The 21,999-nt window shown below is 37.5% G+C and overlaps 1 protein-coding gene across 1 annotated transcript in view; it reads left to right on the top strand.

The window, feature by feature from the left end:
• The window catches only part of LOC149811672 (oxysterol-binding protein-related protein 1D-like), a 36,188-nt gene extending 15,265 nt beyond the window's left edge, over positions 1 to 20,923 (top strand). Inside the window, exons 3-8 of the mRNA XM_089992709.1 lie at positions 10,332 to 10,413; positions 10,733 to 11,187; positions 18,131 to 18,286; positions 18,378 to 18,686; positions 18,904 to 19,248; positions 20,624 to 20,923. Coding sequence (XP_089848835.1) covers positions 10,332 to 10,413; positions 10,733 to 11,187; positions 18,131 to 18,286; positions 18,378 to 18,686; positions 18,904 to 19,248; positions 20,624 to 20,812 — 1,536 coding nt within the window. The 3' untranslated portion in view covers positions 20,813 to 20,923. The remainder of the gene's footprint in view (positions 1 to 10,331; positions 10,414 to 10,732; positions 11,188 to 18,130; positions 18,287 to 18,377; positions 18,687 to 18,903; positions 19,249 to 20,623) is intronic.
• Positions 20,924 to 21,999: the final 1,076 nt, after the last annotated feature.

The raw sequence follows: 21,999 nt of genomic DNA, 5'->3' as shown, positions 1-21,999 counted from the left end.
TTCTTGGATCATCATCAAAGTTACAATCAAGGTCATATTCATCAGATATTGATGTTAGATCTAGCAAAAAGGAGTACTCAGTGACGTCTTTTAATTTTCTAAAATCAAAGAAGCTCTCCTTTTCAAGAAAGGAAACATTTCTAGACACATATAGTTTATTATTTTTGAAGTCAAAACATCTATAACCTTTCTGGTTTTCAGCATATCCTAAAAAAGCACAGGGAATCGCACGAGGGGAAAGTTTATCATTTTTGTCAGTAAATATGAAACATTTGCACCTAAATATTCTTAATCTAGAGTAGTCTGGAGAAATGTTCATAAGTTTTTCAATGGGAGTGATATTTTGTAACGAAGAAGATGGCATCCTATTAATGAGATAGGTGGCAGTTAAGGCAGCTTCTGCCCAAAAGTCTTTAGGGACTTGATTTGCTATTAATAAAGTTCTAGTGGTTTCTATAATATGGTGATGTTTTCGTTCTGCCAATCCATTTTGTTGAGGTGTATAAGGACAAGATCTTTGATGTGTGATGCCATGCAATTTAAGATAATTTTGAAAATCTGTGGATAAAAACTCTCCCCCTGAATCTGTGCGAAAAATAGTAATATCATTTTGAAATTTGTTTACCATATTATGAAAAGTTTGAAAGTATGAAAATACTTCAGACTTATGTTTGAGAAAGTACATCCACGTATGTCGGGAGAAATCATCGACAAAAATAACATAGTAAACAAATCCTCCTTTAGAAATTACTGGTGCAGGACCCCAAACATCCGAGTGTATTAATTCAAGTGGTCTTGAAGAGAAAAAGGTTCTGTTCTGAAATGGTAATCTTTTCATTTTGCCGAGAATACAATCTTTACAATCAAATGATTCAGAGTTACAAAATTTCCCTAGATTTGGAAAATGTTGGATTTTGGCTATATGTGGGTGACCAAGTCTCTTATGCCACAGTTCCAACTCTATATTTTGAATATTATAACAAAAAGCTTTCTTCGGCATTTCCAAAAAATCCATGTAATAGAGTCCTCCTTCTCTATGGCCTTCCCCAATCAGCTTGCCTGACTGGCGATCCTGTACCCAACAACCATGAGAAGAAAAAGAAATATTACACCCATAATCAGAAATTTGAGATACAGATAAAAGATTTAAATTTAATTTGGGAACATGTCTAATTTCTGGAATAAAAAATTTTTTTGTTTTATAAATTTTTTCAAAATCTCCTATTCCTTCTATTTCAAGAGAAGTCCCATCAGCAGTAAAGACCTTTGACACACTTGTTTTATTTTTAACACATTTGGATAGACTTTGATTATTTGGGGTCATATGAAAAGATGCACCAGAGTCAAGAAGCCAAGAAATTTTACCTAAATCAGAAAAAGATGAGGCTGCTGCGCCGGTTGAAGCTTCAGATGAGGAAGAGGCACCTTTGATGAGAGGCTGAAGGATCTCCATTAGTTGGGCCAGGGAAACTGGTGCATCCTGATCTTTAGGCTCCGATCCAGCAATTGCAGCTCTTTTTTCTCTCAGCTCCTTAAGTTTGGGACATTGTAGCCTGTAGTGTCCCGGTTCATGACAGTGATGACAAATAACTTTCTTCTTATCATAGTCACCATTTTGTCGGTTAAAGTGAGGAGGCCTATATGATCGAACATGATTCCCTGGTCTAGACACGGCTAAAACGGAATCATCTTCAATTTTTAAAGAACCTTTCCGGAGACGATTTTCTTCCATTGTTAACTCTTCAATAGTTTCAACAATAGAAGGAATTTTTCCCCGGTGAAGTAGGGCCGATTTAGTGGTTTCAAATTCCGGCCTTAATCCAGTGATAAACTGGTAAAAATGTTCAACATCGAGTTGTTTCTGACGAAGCTCGATGTCTTCGGCACAATGCCACTTTGGTTCTAAAAGGGAAAGTTCTTCCCAAAGTTCGGACAACCCATTGTAATATTCACGAATAGTTTTGTCTCCTTGTGTCATCATTCGAACTTTTTCTTGGAGGTTGCACACGTGTGCAATATCTTTAAGGGAATACATATTCTTAAGGTATTCCCATGCCTTATCGGCATGATCAAATTTGGCAAGACTTGAGCATTTTTTAATGTCAACGCTATTGATAAGCCATGACATTATCTTCGCATGAGATATTCTCCATTCTTTCCATTTCTTCTCGTATGAGGCAATAACCTTGATTTTCTCTTCTTCCGATAGAGGGACGTCTTTATCTCCCTCCTTTTTAGTAAGAGATAGCTTAGGTTCCGAATCGGAACCATCCACAATCCCCCATAAGCCTTTTCCCCATATATGGTGCTTCATGATTGAAGCCCATGTTACATAGTTCGTATCGCTTAGTTTCATAGGCATGATGGTGACTTTATCATTGTCATCCATCGATTACAAGGAGAGAAAGAATAGGGATAGAAGAGAAACAAGAAGGAAAATGAGAAAGAAAGAAAAAAAAAACAATACAACAAGATGTGAAATCTTCTCCAATGAAGTGATAAAACACTTCTCTTCAAGTGGCGAACACTTTTGCAAACGGGCACGGAAACCGAGGCAGCTTTTCCTTAAGATTTAGTACTTCCGCGGCTCTGATACCATGAAATGAAATGGGGATCTTCGAAACACGAGCTTTGATTAACAAGAGCAAGTGTCAAGAATGACACTAAAGCATAACCCTTAAAAAGGGTATAACTGGAAACAAAATAAAAATAAAAATGTATTCTTTATTGATATGAAAAACCAATTGCTTAAGAAGCATTGGAGTGAAATACAAGAGGGGCTGCACCCCTTTATATACACAGCTGAAAGAGGACTCAATAGAGCTGTTGGGCACAGTCCAACAGCTCTATTTAGAGCTGTTGGAATGTGTCAGTCCAACAGCTCTATTAAGAGCTGTTGGACTGTGTCAGTCCAACAGCTCTATTGCTAGTCAAGTCTGGACAGGACTTGACTAGCAACAGTCATTCTAGTTCAAACTGAACTAGATGACATAAAGACAAAAAATAAAAATAAAGGAAAAAAAATACAGAAAAGAAAGAAATTAAAAATGTATTTATATATATATATATAATAATATAATATTATTATATATACATATATGTATAGTTTTACATTTTAACATGATGTAGCCCCCATGAATGCGTGTCACATTCTTTTGGGTCGTCCTTGGCAGTTTGATCGCAAAACCATTCATGATGGGCGCAAGAACACATATTCTTTCCTTGTTAAGGGTCATAAGATTGTCTTTTTCCCTATCAAGGAGATCAGTTTTTCCACCGTGGATAAGCCTGAGCGGGTTCCGAGGCTCACGGGCCTCTCGTACCGGCCTTTCTTAGACCATTGTCAGGAAGATGGCTATTGTTATGCCCTGGTGGCAAAGTCGTTGATTAGCTCATTTGAGACCATTCCTGCGGACGTTGCCCCTCTTATAGAGGAGTTTCGCGATATTATGCTAGATGACCTGCCTGATGGATTACTTTCGACGAGGGTAGTCCAACACGCCATTGATTTTGTGCCGGGATCGAGTCTCCCCAACCTTCCCGCCTATCGCATGAACCCTTCTGAGCATGCCGAGTTATTGAGACAGGTTCAGGACTTACTGAAAAAGGGGTTTATTCGCGAGAGCGTTAGCCCTTGTGCAGTACCCGCCCTGCTCACTCCTAAGAAAGATGGGTCCATGCGTATGTGTGTTGATAGTCGTGCGATCAATCACATCACGGTCAAATATCGTTTTCTCATTCCCCATCTGGATGATATGTTTGATATGTTATCTGGTGCTTCCATTTTTTTCAAAATCGATCTAAAAAGCGGGTATCACCAGATTCGTATATGGGAGGGGGATGAGTGGAAAATGGCATTCAAGACACGTGATGGGCTGTATGAGTGGTTAGTCATGCCGTTTGGGTTATCCAATGCTCCAAGTACTTTCATGAACATGATGACCCAAGTGTTGCGTTCGTGTATAAGGAAGTTTGTCGTTGTCTATTTTGATGATATTTTGATTTATAGTTCGTCTTTGTCCGATCACTTGAGTCACCTGCGTCAGGTCTTAGAAATTATGAGGAGAGAGAACCTGTATGTCAATGCGAAAAAGTGTGAGTTTATGACGTCTAGTGTTGTGTTCTTAGGTTTTATTGTGTCATCTGAAGGAGTTAAGGCAGATCCCACAAAAGTTCGTGCGATTGTCGATTGGCCTACCCCAAAGACTATAGGAGAGATCCGTAGTTTCCATGGGTTAGCTACTTTTTACCGACGTTTCGTGAGAAACTTTAGCACCCTCATGGCCCTATCACAGAGTGCCTAAAGGGTACTAGTTTCCATTGGACGCCTGCTGCTGGAAAAGCTTTTACGATCATCAAAGAAAGGATGACTAGTGCTCCTATCTTAGCTCTCCCTGATTTCAATGCAGTCTTTGAGGTTGAGTGCGATGCCTCTAAAGTGGGAATTGGCGCCGTCCTGAGTCAGAACCGCCGACCTGTTGCTTTCTTTAGTGAAAAGTTGACTCAGGCCAGGTGCCAGTATTCCACTTATGATGTGGAGTTCTATGCCGTGATACAAGCCCTTCGTCATTGGAGGCATTATCTCATTTATAAGGAGTTTGTTTTGTACACAGATCATGAGGCATTGAAGTACCTGAATGGTCAGAAGAAGCTAAGTGCTCGTCATGCCAAGTGGGTCAGCTTTCTGCAAGAGTACACCTTCACGATTCATCATCAATCGGGTACTCTGAACAAGGTGGCTGGCGCTCTTAGTAGGAAAAACAGCCTTCTGATGACTATGTCAGTGCAAGTTATTGGGTTCGAACAATGCAAGGAGTTATACCCGACAGACCCTGATTTCCAGCAAGTCTGGGAAGGGTGTATTTCCTCGGATCGCACCATCGACCATCGTTTTAGTATTCATAATGGTTATCTTTTTCGTGAGAACAAGTTATGTGTACCTAATTTTTCCCTAAGGCTTCAGTTGATTTCCGAGTTACATGAGGGAGGGTTAGCTGGGCATTTTGGACATGATAAGACGTTCGCTCTGTTAGATGAACGATACTTTTGGCCCAAAATGCGCAAAGACGTTGTCAAGTTTATTCAAGGTTGTCATGTGTGTCAAATGTCTAAGGGTCATCGTCAGAATAATGGTATGTATACTCCGTTACCCATCCCTGGGCAACCGTGGGAGCACGTATTCATGGACTTTATCGTGGGCCTTCCCAGAACTCCACGTCGTTTTGACTCAATTCTAGTCGTTGTTTACCGGTTCTCCAAAATGGCTATTTTCGTCCCGTGTAAATGAACCACTGACCCCTCATTAGTAGCTTCCTACTACTTCAAGGACGTCGCCCGTTTCCGTGAGTTACCCCGCATGATCACCTTCGATCGTGACACGCGCTTTATGAGCCATTTTTGGAAATCACTATGGGCTTTATTGAAGACCAAGCTTCAGTTCAGTAGTGCATATCACCCTCAAACAGATGGCCAAACCGAAGTTGTCAACCGCACCTTAGGAAACCTGTTACGGAGTCTAGTGGGGGAGAATGTCAAAACTTGGGACTTCGTATTGCCTCAAGCCGAATTCACATATAACAATTCCATTAACTGGTCGACAGGAAAATCCCCGTTCCAAGTGGTTTATGGTCGGTCACCCACCCATGTCGTTAACCTAGCCCCTGTGTCCGATATCCCAGACCTGGCCTCAGACGCATTTGATGCCATAGAATATATGCGTGATATCCACAGACAGGTTCGAGCCAAACTTGTTGAAAGCTACGAGGCCTACAAAGCTTTCGTAGATCAAAGTCGCCGCGATGTCCAGTTTCAAGTCAGTCAGCTAGTTTGGGTTTACTTGCGTCCCGAGCGTTTTCCCGTAGGCACCTATGGCAAGTTGAGTCCTAAGAAGTATAAACCTTTTAAGGTCCTATGGCGATTGGGTTTGAATGCCTACCTCCTTGAGTTGCCCGACGATTGACATATTTTGTCTATTTTCAATGTGTCTGATCTATATGCTTACTGTGGAGACAAGTCGTCAGAGCCGATTTTCTTCCCAACCAGGGGAGAATGATGCAGGACAGGACCCGATTGGATCCATCGTGCCACCCGATCCACCACAAAGGGCAGACGATCGGACCCACGTGTCCGATCCCATCGCAGGTACGGAGCCACGACGCAGGGATGTACCCTTGCGCACCTACTCCAGGCGTGGTCCAGTTCGAACATCATAGAGCCAGCAGCCGATTGAAGCCGACCCGGATTGCGATTTGGGTCCAAGGCTGGACCCGCGACTCGGGTCCAACAACAGTCTTTAAAAAACCCTCTCCTAGGGTTTCGTGGGGGACAAATTACAGATTTCTCTGCTGCCTTATTGTTCAGCAGATTCCTTTTCTTTACCTTTACCCATTGTTTTATTCCTTATTGCATTTGTTTACGTAACTTTATCATTCAGCCTCCTGTCTTTTGTTTATTGAATCCATTATTGCAAATAAAAGAAAATAGGCCCACTGATTTCCACTGGGTATTCCTCTCCATTTCTGGGCATCGTTCGACCTAAAAAGTTGGGTCATTACAATCAGTTGACTGGTGTCACGCTACCATCATCTCCATTGCATCATGGTATCTCTCCATTCAGGATAATCTTTGGCTTGATTATATGAAGCTGGTTCAAAGTAGGAGAAGATTTTCGTTAGACAGACTTTATATTGAGGGGCAAAGGAGTCATATGACACAAATCTATCGGAAACTTTATGCAGTCTTTCTTAATGCTTAATGTTTCTAGTTTCTCCTTCTTCTAGGTTGGAATATTTTTCTAAGGAATTAGGATGATATCTATCTTGTCTTCTTTTATATTGAATAATTTGAGAGTGATCGTGACCACATGGAGCATGTGTTTGAGGTTCATTATTATTAACAAAATTCTCATCCTTCATCAAATCATTATCACTTTTAGAATCTAATTCTAAAAACATATATTCATCTTCTCTCTTAGGCATATTTTTATCAAAAAAAATTTCTTGTTCCAAGAAAATAACATTTCTTAAAACATGCAGTTTAGTATTTTCAAAACCATAGCATCTAAACCCTGTTTTACTCTCACCATACCCAAGAAATACATAGGGAATGACCCTTGGAGATAACTTATCATTTTTATTGGTGAGCATAAAACACTTACATCCAAAAGTTCTTAGCCTAAAATATTTAGGAGAATTTTTGTAAAGTTTTTCATAAGGTGAGATATTTTGAAGATTTGGAGATTTGAAGATGAAAGTCAATTTATAAGGCAAACAACAGTGAGGGCAACTTTTGCCAAAAATGTTTTGGAACACCTTTGGAAATAAGCAAGGTCCTAGGAGTTTCTATTATATGCCTATGTTTTCTTTGAGCTAAGCCATTCTTTTGTGGTGTGTTGGCACATGACCTTTGATGAAAAATTTCATTTGTGTTCAAATATTTTTTAAAGTCATTTGACATATATTCTCCCACTGAATCAGAACAAAAAATAAAAATGTTGGTTTTGAGAAGATTTGTTACTAATTTATGATTTTTTTTGAAGTTTTTAAATACTTCATGTTTGTGCCTAAGAAAGTAGATCCATGCAAATCGAGAATAATCATCAACAAAAATAATGTAATATTTATATCCACATTTAGACATTACTGGAGAAGGACCCCAGACATCATAATGTATTAATTATAGAGGCTTTGAAGCGGGAAAAGTTCTCTCTTGATAAGAAATTGCTTTCATTTTGGCAAGAATACAATCAATACATTGAATTTTTTCATTATAAAACTTTCTCAAATGAGATACATTGAATAATTTAATAATACTAGAATGTCTTAGTTAATGCCACAAAATTATATCAAACTTTTGTACATTGAGACAAAGTTTTTTTTTTGGATAATTAGCCGATCCATGTAATAGAGGTCTCCTTCTCTATGGCCTTTTCCAATCTGCTTTTCGGACTAAAGATCCTGTATTAAGCATCAGTCAAATGTGAAGGAGACACTACAACCGTGATCGGTGATTTGAGAAACATAAAGTAGGTTTAAATTAAGTTTTGAAACAATTCTTATTTTTGGAACACAAAAATTTAGAGATTTTTTAAAATTTTCAATTCCTTTGATATCAAAAGAGGAACCATCAGTAGTAAAAAGATTTATTCTATTTGAATCAATACTATGATCAGTAAGCATAGAACCATTATAAGTTACATGAAATAAAGCACCAGAATCTAGGAGCCAAGGAGTCATAAGGGGGGGTGATGAAATGAAGACAACAACACAGGTTATGAAAGTACTTTTGATGAGAGGTTGCAGGGTTTCCACTATTTGAGATAGCGACATGTTCCCTATAAATTTGCTTATAGTTCCTTTGTCAGATTGTTAGATATTTACAAACCTCTACCTCTAGACGTCTTTTGTTATCTTTCTTCTCTTCTCTTGAGCTGATTGCTTATTCTGACTCAGATTGGGGAAAATATCCAAATGATCGACACTCAACTACTAGTTTTTATGTATTTTTGGGTGATTCTCTGGTGTCGTGAAAATGCAAAAAACAACAGAAAGTATCATTATCATCCACTGAAGATGAGTACCATGCAATGACTACTACAACGTTAGAGATTGTTTGGTTGTGAAGATTACTTGAAGATATGACCGTTCATCTACAGACTGTATTGTGACAATAAAAGTGCAATATACATAGTTGACAATCATACATTTCATGAGAGTACCAAGCATATAGAAATGGATTGTCACTATGTGCGAGAAGAATTCTTGAAAAAGGCCATCATCTTACCATATGTCACTTCCGAATATCAATTAACGGACTTCTTTACCAAGGCACTTCCGTCACCTCGATTTCATTTTCTTTTTGACGAACTTTCGGTGATCACAGCATAAGTTTGAAGGGGGGGGTGTTAAAATGTATTGTATAAGATTATATGTATATATATATATATATATATATATATATTTGGTTATGTAATTTTAGTATATGGCTAGGGGTATTTTGGTCTTTTTGTACATGTAATAGGTGCTGTTCATTAAGGACAGATTTGGGTTTTTATCTTTTTTATTTTCTATCTTTGTTTAGGGGCTCTCCAATGGTCATAAATATAACCATTGGGGAGTTCCCAATGACTATATTGGGATCTCCCCAATGCCCCCACTTGTATATATGAAGGGGCTGTTGGCTCCTTCTTATGTAACGCTTGTTCTAAGCATTTTGAATAATATTTTTTTGTTTTGTTTTTGTGCTCTTGTTCCCTTTTGTGAGATTTATGTGTTAGCCCTTAGTGGCTCTTTTGTATTTGGTCCATAAGTGGCTTTTGTATTTGTGAATGTACACATTTGTAGCCCTTTTGTGGCATTGTGTTTGTGCACTTGATATTTCATTACAAAATGTACCAGAATACACATTAAAAGTAGAAAAAAAACCTAAAGTACACTTAGGTGTACTTTGGTATATACAAGACAAATACAACAATATAGGGAAATGCTACATATATCTTAACATTTGCCAGGTTTGAATCCAAAACTAGTCTGACTGTACCCATGCCCATGTAATACCGTGTTGGCATATGTATGAAAGGCTCCCAAAATCTCCATTGTTACATAAAACTGATTCACATGCCAAAATAAATGTCTGAAACACCTTGCTTAAATGAATTCTCCCATAAGAGAGATAGACGGCCCTTACTGAGGTGCTTCATCAGCAGCTTAGCACTTATGTTATAATCAAATATCAGCAAACATGTTGGTTAAGGTTATCAAAGTCTGAACCTCTTTTCAGATTTGTACTGGCTTTATTTGTTGAAGTCTTTTGGCAGAATTTTGTTGATGAGGAATTTGGCTCTCACTGCTAATAGCTCCTCTATTATCTATTACGGAGAACACTATTTAGTTGCATTAAGAAAGTCTTTCTTATTTATTACAAAGAACACTGCTATTTTGAGAGACAATGGCTTACATTGAGGAGAATGTTCTGATTCCCTCACATCCACTTCAGGCTACTTTCCTGTTACTTCACATCTAATTTACTTCTGTTTTCTTGTTTAAGCTACCATTTCCAAATCCTGTTATCAAATAATGTCTTGGACCATTCTTTTTCACGAATCACTTACACTATTGACTACTATATTTGGATATACATTTGAATAGATTTTACATCTATTTTCTCATTGGTCATTTAAGTGTTATAACTTGGCCAAGATGTTCACACGTTTGTTTGGAAAACTTGATGTTCTCTTAAATTTTATTAATATTTATTGCGAAGAGAAATTAAAATTCTCCGGGTATCTAGTCTAATGTCTCAAGTAAACAGTTTTTACTTTTGTTTCCTTTCAGACAGAGAAAGTGGAGCTGGAGGCCACTGTAGTTGGTGAAACTAAGGACAGGGACATGGGAACTGTAAACGGGAGATTTAGTGGTAAGTTTTAATGATGTAAGTCATCGGTATCTATGGTTGCTTTTTAACATCATGTGGCTTTTGTGCAGTCTTTTTCATTATTGGTGCTTATCTATTCATTGCATCTTTTACATTTGTTAACCAGATCATACAATATCTTGTTCATGCTAGTTTCCTCATCTTAATGTGTGAAAATGGCAAAGCATTCTGATCATTAGATATATTTGATGTTGCTGCATAATTTTGTTGGTTTTCATCATTGTACCAGTCACTTTCATTATCAATTTAAACTGTGGATTTTATCTCCCATTATCTTTTTTTCTTTTCTTCATTTATGCAGATTTTTATTCAATTCTGTCAGAGGGAACTGGTACGGATTCTGAAGCAGATAATGAAAGTCAAGATGGCCCAGATGGAGAAACTGATGAAGATGATGGTGCATTCTTTGATACAAAAGAATTTTGGGCATCAGAGTCTCTAAGATGTTCATCGACTCGCTGTGGAGAGTATAAAACCCTTTTAGATGGCAGGTATCCAGGCTTCTCAAATGATTCTGATGTAAGAATAACAACTGTAAAATTCCCCTATGTTAGAAGGAGGACCAAATTGCCTGAGCCAAAAGAAAAAGAAAAGCCTGTTGGCCTATGGTCAATTATCAAAGAAAACATAGGGAAAGATCTTTCTGGAGTTTGTCTTCCTGTCTATTTTAACGAACCACTTTCTTCCTTGCAAAAGTGTTTTGAGGATTTGGAGTATTCGTACTTGGTTGATCAGGCATCAGAATGGGGCAAACAGGTTTGACATTCGTTACCTTTTAAATTTCTGACATGTTGATTGATACATGATGAAATTAATTTTTCTAGTCATAAAAAGACCCAGGTACTTCCTAAAGCAGGACGTTACATGCAAATACCAAAACAGTGCCTGCTTTAATGATTTAGAGAATGATTAGAGCTTTTGTAAAATTCAAAAATCTGAAAAGGCTATAAGGAATTCAAATCTTGGGAATATATCACAACAAATATGGTTTTATGAAAGCAAAAATACTTTTCATTAAATGCCATCACATGTTCATGCAGGAGATTGTATTGATATTAGTAGAAATTACAGTCCTGGCTTAGGCATTCCTTCAAGATTTTGTTCTGCTGGTCAAGATCTTCAAGAAACTTATCATTGCTCAAATCTAAAGAACATGGTTAAGACATAAATAAAAACTACTGTGTTATCCATAAGGCAAAGAAGCAGTACTTCACAATGGGTTGCAAGGAATTTTAAAGAATAACACAGTTATATGTCATTTATATGTAAAAGATGTTACCTATGAAAATGTTTTTTTTATTTGCGCATCTATTTAGTATATTCTATGTCATATAGGTGTGGGTGCAGCGATGCAGCACTTTAAAAAAACTTGGGTGTGGGGGTGCGGGGAGGGTATATATATAATTTTTAACAGTTTTAAGTTAACACTGTGTATGTGTGTGCATTTATGGATTTGTATATATAATATAGTTAAAACTGGACTTGGTTAGGGTTAACTAAATCTACTTTTGGACAGAAATGGACCTCAGTGTGATTGACTTTACCTGACACAAAGGAAGCCATGTCCAAGTGTCGCACCCGCATGCGGGTGCGGTGCCCTGTTAGAAGAATCTGTGTTACATAGAGTATATGTTGTGTCAAATTGGACGTTAGTGGAAATGGTAAAGTTCTCCTTCAAATGTATCTACAATGTGCTCCATCCTATGAACTCTTTTGCTTGGTCACTCTGAAAATACATGAGAAATTCCTGTTTGGAAATGTTTTTGATTATGGTATGAGTTGGCACATCAAATACCTAATAGTGCTGTTGTCCTAGAATTAGTGATCAAGTTTTTAGGAGAGTATTTCTGTAAGATGTCTTTCTCTTCCAGGAGCACTTTTTAAGTAGACCTTTGCACTGATTGACATGCCCAACTGATTTGAGAATGGAATCAACTGAAGTATCCATTTTTCTGTGGAAGGAGTCATCTTTTCCTTTGGTTGAATATATTGTTACTTCTCATTCTAGAGAAATAGAGTATAACACTATGTTTGGGAAGAGGTATTTTTAAGGGAAATGGCGAAAATGATTCAAGGGGAGATTGAAAAAATGATTTAGAAGGAACTGGATTTTTTTTCCTGTTTAGAAGCACCTAGTGATTCCTCCAAAGATTAAGCCCATCAATTCTTTTGGATTCTCTAACTTGTTTGGGACACTAGTGAGAGAAATTAGGGATGACTGAAAATAACTGGCTGAAGGAATCCAAGAAATTAAGAATGAAGGAATTGGTGAGGGTGGATTCGTTTGCCTTTTTTTTAAAAAACCAAATCCCTCATGCCAAACAACTAAAAGCGACTTTGGGAGCCCTTGAATGCTGAAAACCACTGTGACTCCCTTTGATTCTTTGATGCCCACCTGCCAGACATGCCCTAAAAGAATTGGATTAATTAACTAATCTATTACTGCCTTGATGGCTTTCAAATGATGATGATTGTTGGTGTCTTGAGATGAAAATGGACGAGCAAATGTACAATAAAAGACTTCTGGTTTATAGCATTATTAGATTGAAATATAATCTATCATGTTTGAAAAAGAATCTGACAAATGAAGCGATATACTCTTTGAAAGGTTGCTGAGGGACATGTTATCTTCTTGTAAGTTATATCAGCAAAGTTTTCTGATGAAAGCAACATGAGTTTCAGCCAGAGCCACCTTCTGAAGATAATATTTGATATTGATGACCTAAGCTTGGTAGTGCTACATGCAAAGCAACTTCTGGTTTCTTAAGTGGCCTCTGGAAAAATTACAATTTGATGGATACATGAATGAGGGATATCATGGTTGTTTCTCTACAAATTATCCTATACAAGGATAATTTCTCTAACAAATTCCTCCCACTATAACCTGTAAGAAAGAGCTCAAATGTTGAGACCTACAGAGGAAACTTTTGAATGCTGATGATACAAACATGACCTTTAACATTGGATAAGTTGTAAACGAAGTGTTATCATCTTGGACACGTTTTATGCTAGTATAAAGGCTTTCACACATGCCTGCTTGTAATCTTCGATGCTCTGTAGCCGGCTATTCTTAATTGTAGATGAAAGTGAGGGAAACATGTGAAGGTTTGGTAATTAAAGGATGCATGATGATACATGTGTTGAAAGGAACTCTAGGTACTTTAAAGACCTGGGCTCTATAATTGATCCAGTTAACCTCTGCATGCATTACATCGGATCATATGCAGGTATTATGTGGCATTCAGGATATTTCATGGGTTGAGTTGTGCAGCCCAGCCCATATAGGTCCTTGTGAAGGAAGGGGTGCTAGACATCTAGTTGTTATTTAAATGACACATAATTGTTCCACCTAAAGAGTGTTCCAGACCTCAAGTTATTTAAGTAGCAAATGGTTGTTTACCTAAAGATAATGTACACTTGGAATGGGCACAAATGATGTGAGGCAATCTAATGTCCTTTCTTTTTGTTGTTCTACACTCTACAGTCTCATTTAGCATGTACGTGTCTGTATATATGTAACTGGCATCTTAAACTTCCTTTTCATGTGAAGATGTGGTCAGCTTCCATATATGAACATTCCTTGGTGCTTTCATTTCTGTATCTATAACTTCTCTCTCCACTAGGGTGTGTTAGCTATACTGCATTTTTCGGATATGACAATTGGAAGTCTATTTTGGGCTTAGTGGTGCCCAATACAGACCATTAGTGACTTGCTGGATAGCTGTTGCCTTTTATCTTTCATGGTAATAGTGATGGTGATCTTATGGTGTAATCAATGGTAGATATGGAAGGGTCTTCCAAGAATTGCTTTCCAGCAAAAAGAAAAACTCACAAGATCGATCTACTGTTAATTAACAGGATAAATAAAATTCAATGGAACAAATGAGTGCATTAATGGTTCCTTTCCCTATGGCTAAGATAGTTGAGCCAACAGTAACTTTTAGACTACCATATTGATTAAAAGGAACATAAGTATGGAAGTTATTCTTTATGCTAGGTGTATGATAATTGGTACCCTAATCTGTAATAAAACAATTGAAATTAGAAGATAAATGAGCAGTCACCAATATGTCTTGGTGTGAGATAACTACGACGGGGATGATGATGACGATGCTGGGTGCTTGATTGGTGTGACAATCTATTTCTGACACATTCAATTCTTGGAACTCCTTTTTAGTTAGTATTCAATATCATTTCTTATAATAGAATTCTCATTGGATGCCCCTCACTTATATATGATAAGTTTGATTGTAGGGTTGCAAATGGGTTAGATCTTGACCCGATTCTGACCTGACCGAAGCTAATCTGAATGGATACAGCTAAAAGAATGCATTCCGTTTAAAAAAATGGATCAAATCCGGAATGGATAATTTTGGATCTAGTCCGATCAGGGTCGGAATCGGACAAAAAATATTTCTGACTCAACTCATAAACTGGCCATTGTAAAGTAAAGTGGGAAATGCAGGCAGAGTAAGGTATTATATAGTAACTGTCTAATAAAATAAAACCTGAAAATGTGAAAATTACAGCAACTGCCACTGCTCACGATTTTGATAAAGGGAGCAACCTTTTCTGCCTTGTAATTACAGAATTGCAACCACTCCAAGAATTTTCAAAGGATGCATTATTTGGACTGCAAATCCAGTAACATGAATGTAGGATCCGTATCCTGTACTCATTCCAAGTCGCATCCGGGTTCGGAATCAGATCTACTAGTGTAAAATCGGACCTAGCACCGATTTTACCTAGGTCCAACCCAGATCCTACCCGTTTGCAACCCTTCTTAATTGCTTATCACATTCTTAGATCTTCTTTATAGTTGGTAATTATTTCAGTCTTGCAATAGCATTTTCCATGGATGCCTTCAATAGTAGTGATTTGAGGACATGGTTGATTTCCTTAACAAAATCTATACATATTGTATTGTTTGCCTATTCTTTTTTTTTCCATGTATCCTTTTCATCTAAACAAATGTGCCCCTGCCATGATTATGACCATTAGCCACTTCAATAAGGGTAAACTTCTCTACCACCGTGTTAGTATTCCTTATTTTTTCTTGGACCTTCTCATTGTAGATGAGAAACATGGTTCTTGTGGAAGAAAGCTGGATGAGATGTTTCCTCTACTAATCTTGCATTGCAAAATGAATCCATGACAATGACATACATTCAAAAACTTTCTTTTGCTCCACTAAAGCTCTATTTTGTCGGACTTCGTAGTGATTCTTCAGCTTGTCGTTTATATCTCCTAGCTTTGCAAGGTGGCCTACTTTATCAATGAAACTTATCCATTGATTTGTTAATATCAATTGGAAATAGCATCCTATAGATCTTTTTAGTGGTGACAAAAAAAGGTTCTATGAATTAGGGATGCAAACGGTTCCAATTTTAGATCAGAAAATACATTGGGGAGTCGGATCGGATTGGATCTGGAACAGCCAAATTTTGCAAAAACCCCATCCTGAATCTGAACCATTTGCAACCCTGCTATTTATTGGAGGTTGTCTCAAGCAAGGCAACCATGACATTAATGTTAAAATATTAAAATAACAAGGTATCTAGTTGAAATTCTCATCAGCTTTATTCTTCTCAGTTATGTACCCTAATTTTTTTCTCAACAGTCAGCTTATCACTGACACAGACCTTTCCAGGTAATTAGTGCCATTAGATTTAGCAAATGATATTTTGAAAATTATGAGTCTCAACCCATATGCACCTTCCCCCACAACAAACTCTTCAGGGCAAGGGCTATACTTCTCCTAAGCCATATCTACTCTTTATTCCTTCTCAAACTACACTACTTCAGAATGATAAAAACAGTGACTCAAAGTTGTTCTTGGAGCACAAAGATTGTAAATATTCATATTCACTGCCCATATCTTTTCTCTTATGTAGGTTCCTAACATCTCTAAGTTTAATCATCCATTTATTTTCATTCTTTGTAGAGCAGGCAACATACTGAATGTAAATATATCTTACCCACATTCCCGAGCATGTGCCATGCTTTCCCATGTTTATCATGCATTTAACTGCATATGTGCATGCACACAAATACTTTACATACTTTGGCTTTCAGTTGTTTGTATGTGCAAGCACAGGCACTTGCTATTAATATTCCAACTATTTTATTCAGTTTTTGTGAACGGAGTGTACACTAATTGCACTATTTGTGAGAATGAATTCTTAACATTGTGAGAGCATACTGCCATCTTAGTGATAACAGGTAATTGGTAATCCTTTATCTTCTTTACAAAAGTTGAGCAAACCTACTCATTGTGTATAAATAGGGGCCACTACCCCCTCTCTTTTTTATGCTAGTCATTAACATTCTTGGTCCTCCATTGTGTATAAATAAGGGCCAATTTCACGTGCTTGCTGTTCAAACTTTTTTTGAAACTGGGCAAAAACAGAAAACAACAAAATAAACCCAAATGTCCATGTCAAATTATATTACAGGACTTATATTTGCTGCAAATATTATATCACAGGCATTGTGAGATGGAAGGCTGTAATTTTTCTTTAGCATGCTTGTTTGTGTCAAGTCATGCACATAACAGTACATGTGCATATCAAGAAAGCATTTGGGACTTTTTTTTGCATGTGCAGGTTTGCATGAGCACATGCTTGTGATGTTCTTAAACTTTTGCTCAACTTTTTCTGGTTGAGAATGTTAATGAGTAGGATAAATAGGGGCCTTTGCCCCCTCTTTTTTTATGCTTTTTTAGCATTCATTAATACAAATTAAATTTTTTTTTTATGTTCTTTGTGTTTTGCTTAATCACTTTGTGGTTCTATGTATCTTGCCCATTAGTGGCTTTATTATTGTGTGGTTAAGATCTCTCTATTAGGTCTTGTGATATATCTCTTGTGATCTCACATTTCATTACATTACCATGATCGAAAAATTCTCCTTCATCAGATCACGATGTGATCCTTTTCATTAACAAATCTAGGAGAAGAATCTGCAATCCATGAAATGTGAAACTGAAATAAGAAACATATTCAGCCTGCATGATAAGAAACATTTGGGTTGTGATTTTTCAGTTTTCTGTTAAAATGAAAAATGCTGTGTCCAAATTATATTTTGTTCTATTAAATACTAATCATCAGATCACGATGTGATCCTTTTCATTAACAAATCTAGGAGAAGAATCTGCAATCCATGAAATGTGAAACTGAAATAAGAAACATATTCAGCCTGCATGATAAGAAACATTTTGGGTTGTGATTTTTCAGTTTTCTGTTACAATGAAAAATGCTGTGTCCAGATTATATTTTGTTCTATTAAATGCTAATGAAATTTTGAGATAGAAGGTCACATTTTCTTCTTTCCAGAGACAAGCTTTCTTAGAATTAAAAAGTGCATGAAAATAAGACCTTATGCATGTTTAAGATTTCTTAGTTTATGCCAGTCTTGCCCCAGTGGAACATATAAGCTGTTCATGTAACCTGAAGCAATCAAATAGATGCAGACTATTCTTCAAATTTTGTTTATATGATAACATAAATCCATTTCTGGCTGTTGTTATGAACACTACTTCTTTGTATAGAAGTGGTTGGTTTTCAGCACCTATCATCATGCAGTTTTGAAGAACTGCTGTAATATATAGTTATTGTTTTTCCTTCTGAAATGTTAATGGAGGAAATTTGGTCTGGTAATAGGTTTGATAGATAATAATTTGGTCTGGAATGCGATGCAGGGGAACAGCCTAATGAGGATTCTAAATATTGCAGCTTTCGCTGTCTCTGGCTATGCATCAACAGAAGGCCGACAGTGCAAACCTTTCAATCCTCTACTTGGGGAGACCTATGAGGCTAATTACCCTGATAAAGGCCTTCGCTTCTTCTCTGAAAAGGTTTGCAATTATCTATCTTCCAAGTTTCGTCAGCATCTCATGTTTTGAGAAGCGTCCTGTCATCTTATGATGTTATCATCTGTAAATGCAGGTGAGCCATCACCCAATGATTGTTGCATGTCATTGTGATGGTAGAGGGTGGAAGTTTTGGGCTGATTCAAACCTGAAAGGAAAATTTTGGGGCCGATCCATTCAACTTGATCCCATAGGGGTTCTTACACTCCAGTTTGATGATGGAGAAACATTCCAGTGGAACAAGGTCACCACTTCCATTTATAACATCATAATTGGCAAGATCTACTGTGACCATTATGGGGCCATGCGCATCAAAGGTAGTGGAGATTATTCTTGCAAGCTCAAATTCAAGGAGCAGTCAATCATTGACCGAAATCCCCATCAGGTATAATGACCCAAAAGATAAAAGTGCACAAGGGGTGAACTAAATAAATATGTTTTCCTTGCCAATATTTTGAACTTTTACAATACCACCACAATATCTGCATGAGCAGATTTTAAGATAATTTTCTGACCAGTTTGAATAGTATACAACCATATAATACAGGAAGTGACTTGTAAAATCCTTGATAAATGCAATCTATCCTCCTCTGTAAATGCAGGTACAAGGATTTGTACAAGATAACAGGACTGGACAGAAGGTTGCAATGTTAGTGGGGAAGTGGGACGAGGCCATGTATTATGTACTGGGTGATCCTAGTACAAAGCCCAAGGGTTATGATCCCATGTCAGAGGCGGTACTGCTGTGGGAAAGGGACCAGTCTATTCCTCAGACTAGATACAACCTCACTCCCTTTGCCATCTCTTTGAATGAGTTGACACCTGGTCTAATGGAGAAGCTTCCCCCGACTGACTCCAGGCTCAGACCAGATCAGCGGTACTTGGAGAATGGCGAGTATGAGATGGCCAATGCAGAGAAGCTTAGGCTTGAACAGTTGCAGCGACAGGTACACTAAGACATCACACTATGTTTACTGTCCATATTTCTTACTGATGCTGCATGGGCTTGGTGGTTCCATATTAGTTGACCTGTATCTACTATTCTGGCTTATGTTTAGCAAACAATGTGCATAGGTTTAGTAAGTAACAGTAGCAACCTCATGTTGTGCCCCTGGATTGTGAATTTTGTGTCATGGCCTTACATAAAATGCTCCCTGAGATGAGGCTCGGTTTGCTGATGTCAGTTCATATCTGCAGGCTTGCAAGTTGGGCCAAACATGAAATTGGCCCTCAAGAGCCCAAACAAAAGGGAGAGGAATATCAAGCATTTTTCATGTGAATTATGCAACTTTGCCTCTTTCTATTCTATGCATAATCTTGTGTACCCTTAATTAGATAAAAATACTTTATTCATTCCTTTTTCCCCTTCAAAGTCTTTAAACCTGTGATGTATTTGGAGAATATGTTGTGAAAACTACCAATATCTGCTGTTTTGCATAGTCATCTTGGTGATTCTTTTATCTGCTATGTAATATTGGTGCTTCTGCACTCTCAGACCACCCTTGTCACACCTACACCTATTTTATATAGGTCTAAAGTTGTCCATGTTAAAAAAAGACATAATTGTATAACTGTAAATGCATATTATATATATGGGTTAATATTTGGTGCTAATGAAGGTACAGAACTATTGAGTAGAAATCACCTTCTCATATTTTTTAGATTTTTTTGTAGATCAAACCCTATGTATATGATCTAGAAGGTCTGTTTAGTAGAAAATGAGTTTTCAATCACGTGATCATGACATATAAGCTAGTTTCTTAAGGGCTTGAAAAATCAAAGGTCCACAATGTATTCAAATTTCACGACTCAAAAATTCATATTTTTACGTCAAAAAAAATGATCCAAGGTTTGCTGAACACATCTATGTGGTCAGATCGAGTTGATACAACCTGAACCTATGATTTCTAGCTCAATAGTTAGGAACCTTCATTAGTACCAAATATAAAACCCTATATATATACCTCTGCAACCAAGTTTTTTTGAAGTTGCTGTGTTGCACCCTTCGCACCTGCACCTATGTAACATAGTTTATCTGGTAATTTACTTGTCTGCAAATGAGTATGGCTCTCGACAGAGAGTAACTGCAAACCTACTACAAGTATTCTTAAAAATATGAAACACATTGCTGTCTCTCGACTTGGGTCATAGCTATTTTTTTCATTTAAAAAAAAGATGGGTCATAGCAATTTCCAGATTAGGCGTTGCCTTTATAATGTTAACTGTTACTTGAAAAGGCAAAAGGTGCCGACATTTTCTCCTTATATGATTACATGGCAAGTGATCTAAAAAGGCTTATGCTGATGTGAATTTATGGCACAGGCACGAAAGTTGCAGGAAGGAGGGTGGCAGCCGAGATGGTTCCAGAAAGATAAAGAGGATGGCTGTTATCGGTATAATGGTGGCTATTGGGAAGCAGGGGAGAAAAGGGCATGGGCTGGAATTCCAGATATATTTGGCCAGACTGCACCATCAGCAGACTGCCCCACATCTGTGGAGCAAGGTATTTAGATTTTCTTGTTTCTATCTTCTCTCTTTCCTCCATGTAATATCTCTACGGTGGTTGGAAATATTTGTTGGCCCATGCAAGAAACATAGATCAATCAAATGAAGATTTTGCCATATTCAGGAGTTCAACCATAATTCTTCTCAAACTGAAGCCATATTAGGTGAGCATCGGACTGAATGTGGCAGTGAGGATGAGAATATTATTGATGTAAAAAGCCATTCTTCCTCTTTCAACAAATAAGGTTTGGGAATGGTTCAGACAAGTTGCATTTCTTCAAGTCAAAGTTGAAAGTAGTTGATACAGTCTTTATAGGGCTGGTAAAGTAGCTGAAAGAGCTGAGCTTAAGGCATTCGAGCTTAGTTCGTGCTTGTGGCTAGCGAGCCAAGCTCAAGCTCAGCATGAGTCTAAGCTAAATGAGCTGAGCTTGAGCTGGCTCGTTTTAAAAAAGGTATATTTTTTGAAAGCTGGAAGCAATAGGATTTGAATTCTAGATCTCTTGAACCAAGCTCAAGCCTCGTTTACAAAACAATTAGATTGTCTCAAAGCTGTAAGCTATAGAATTTGAACTTTAAACCAATTGCTTGCAAGCCCAACACTTTAGCCATTTTTTCTACATATTTGTGATATATACTATTTTTAATATATGTTAATCACTATTTAGCATACCTATATGAGCCGGGCCGAACCAAGCTGAGGCAACACCTGTTTTCATGTTCAGTCTGTCAAGCTTATTTTACAAGTACACACAAACTCTTTAGGAGCCAAGCTCATGTTGAGCCATCCAGCCCTAGATTTGTATGGTGCCACTTTCTAGTTCCCCCATACCTGTTTTTTTTTTCCATTAAACCCATCATGCCCCTAGTATTGTACAGCATCACCAGACTGAACTTTGACTTCTATGCTTTGTTTGCTCAGTACCTAGAACAGTCACAAGTGAATCTCAAGCGCGAGAACGGGTGCCATGCGTTCTTTTTTCTTTACTTCAAAAAATGGACCTTTAGCAGTGCGCACGATCAACGGTGACGGTTTGTCCAACTTATCTTTCAAACACTTTATGTGTTTGAAGATACGGGTTTCTATATATATATATATATATATATATACTTACTTACTGGTAGGGTGCTCTAGGAGGACCTACCCACCTAGTAGAAGCTAAAACTTTTCATAATTATTTTGAGTTTTTTTTATA

The sequence above is a fragment of the Nuphar pumila genome, chromosome 17 (assembly GCF_984573655.1).
Source record: "Nuphar pumila chromosome 17, dmNupPumi1.hap1.1, whole genome shotgun sequence".
Taxonomy (NCBI): Eukaryota; Viridiplantae; Streptophyta; class Magnoliopsida; order Nymphaeales; family Nymphaeaceae; genus Nuphar; species Nuphar pumila.
Note: the sequence above shows the minus strand (reverse complement) of the source record. Positions and strands in the feature narration are given on the sequence as shown.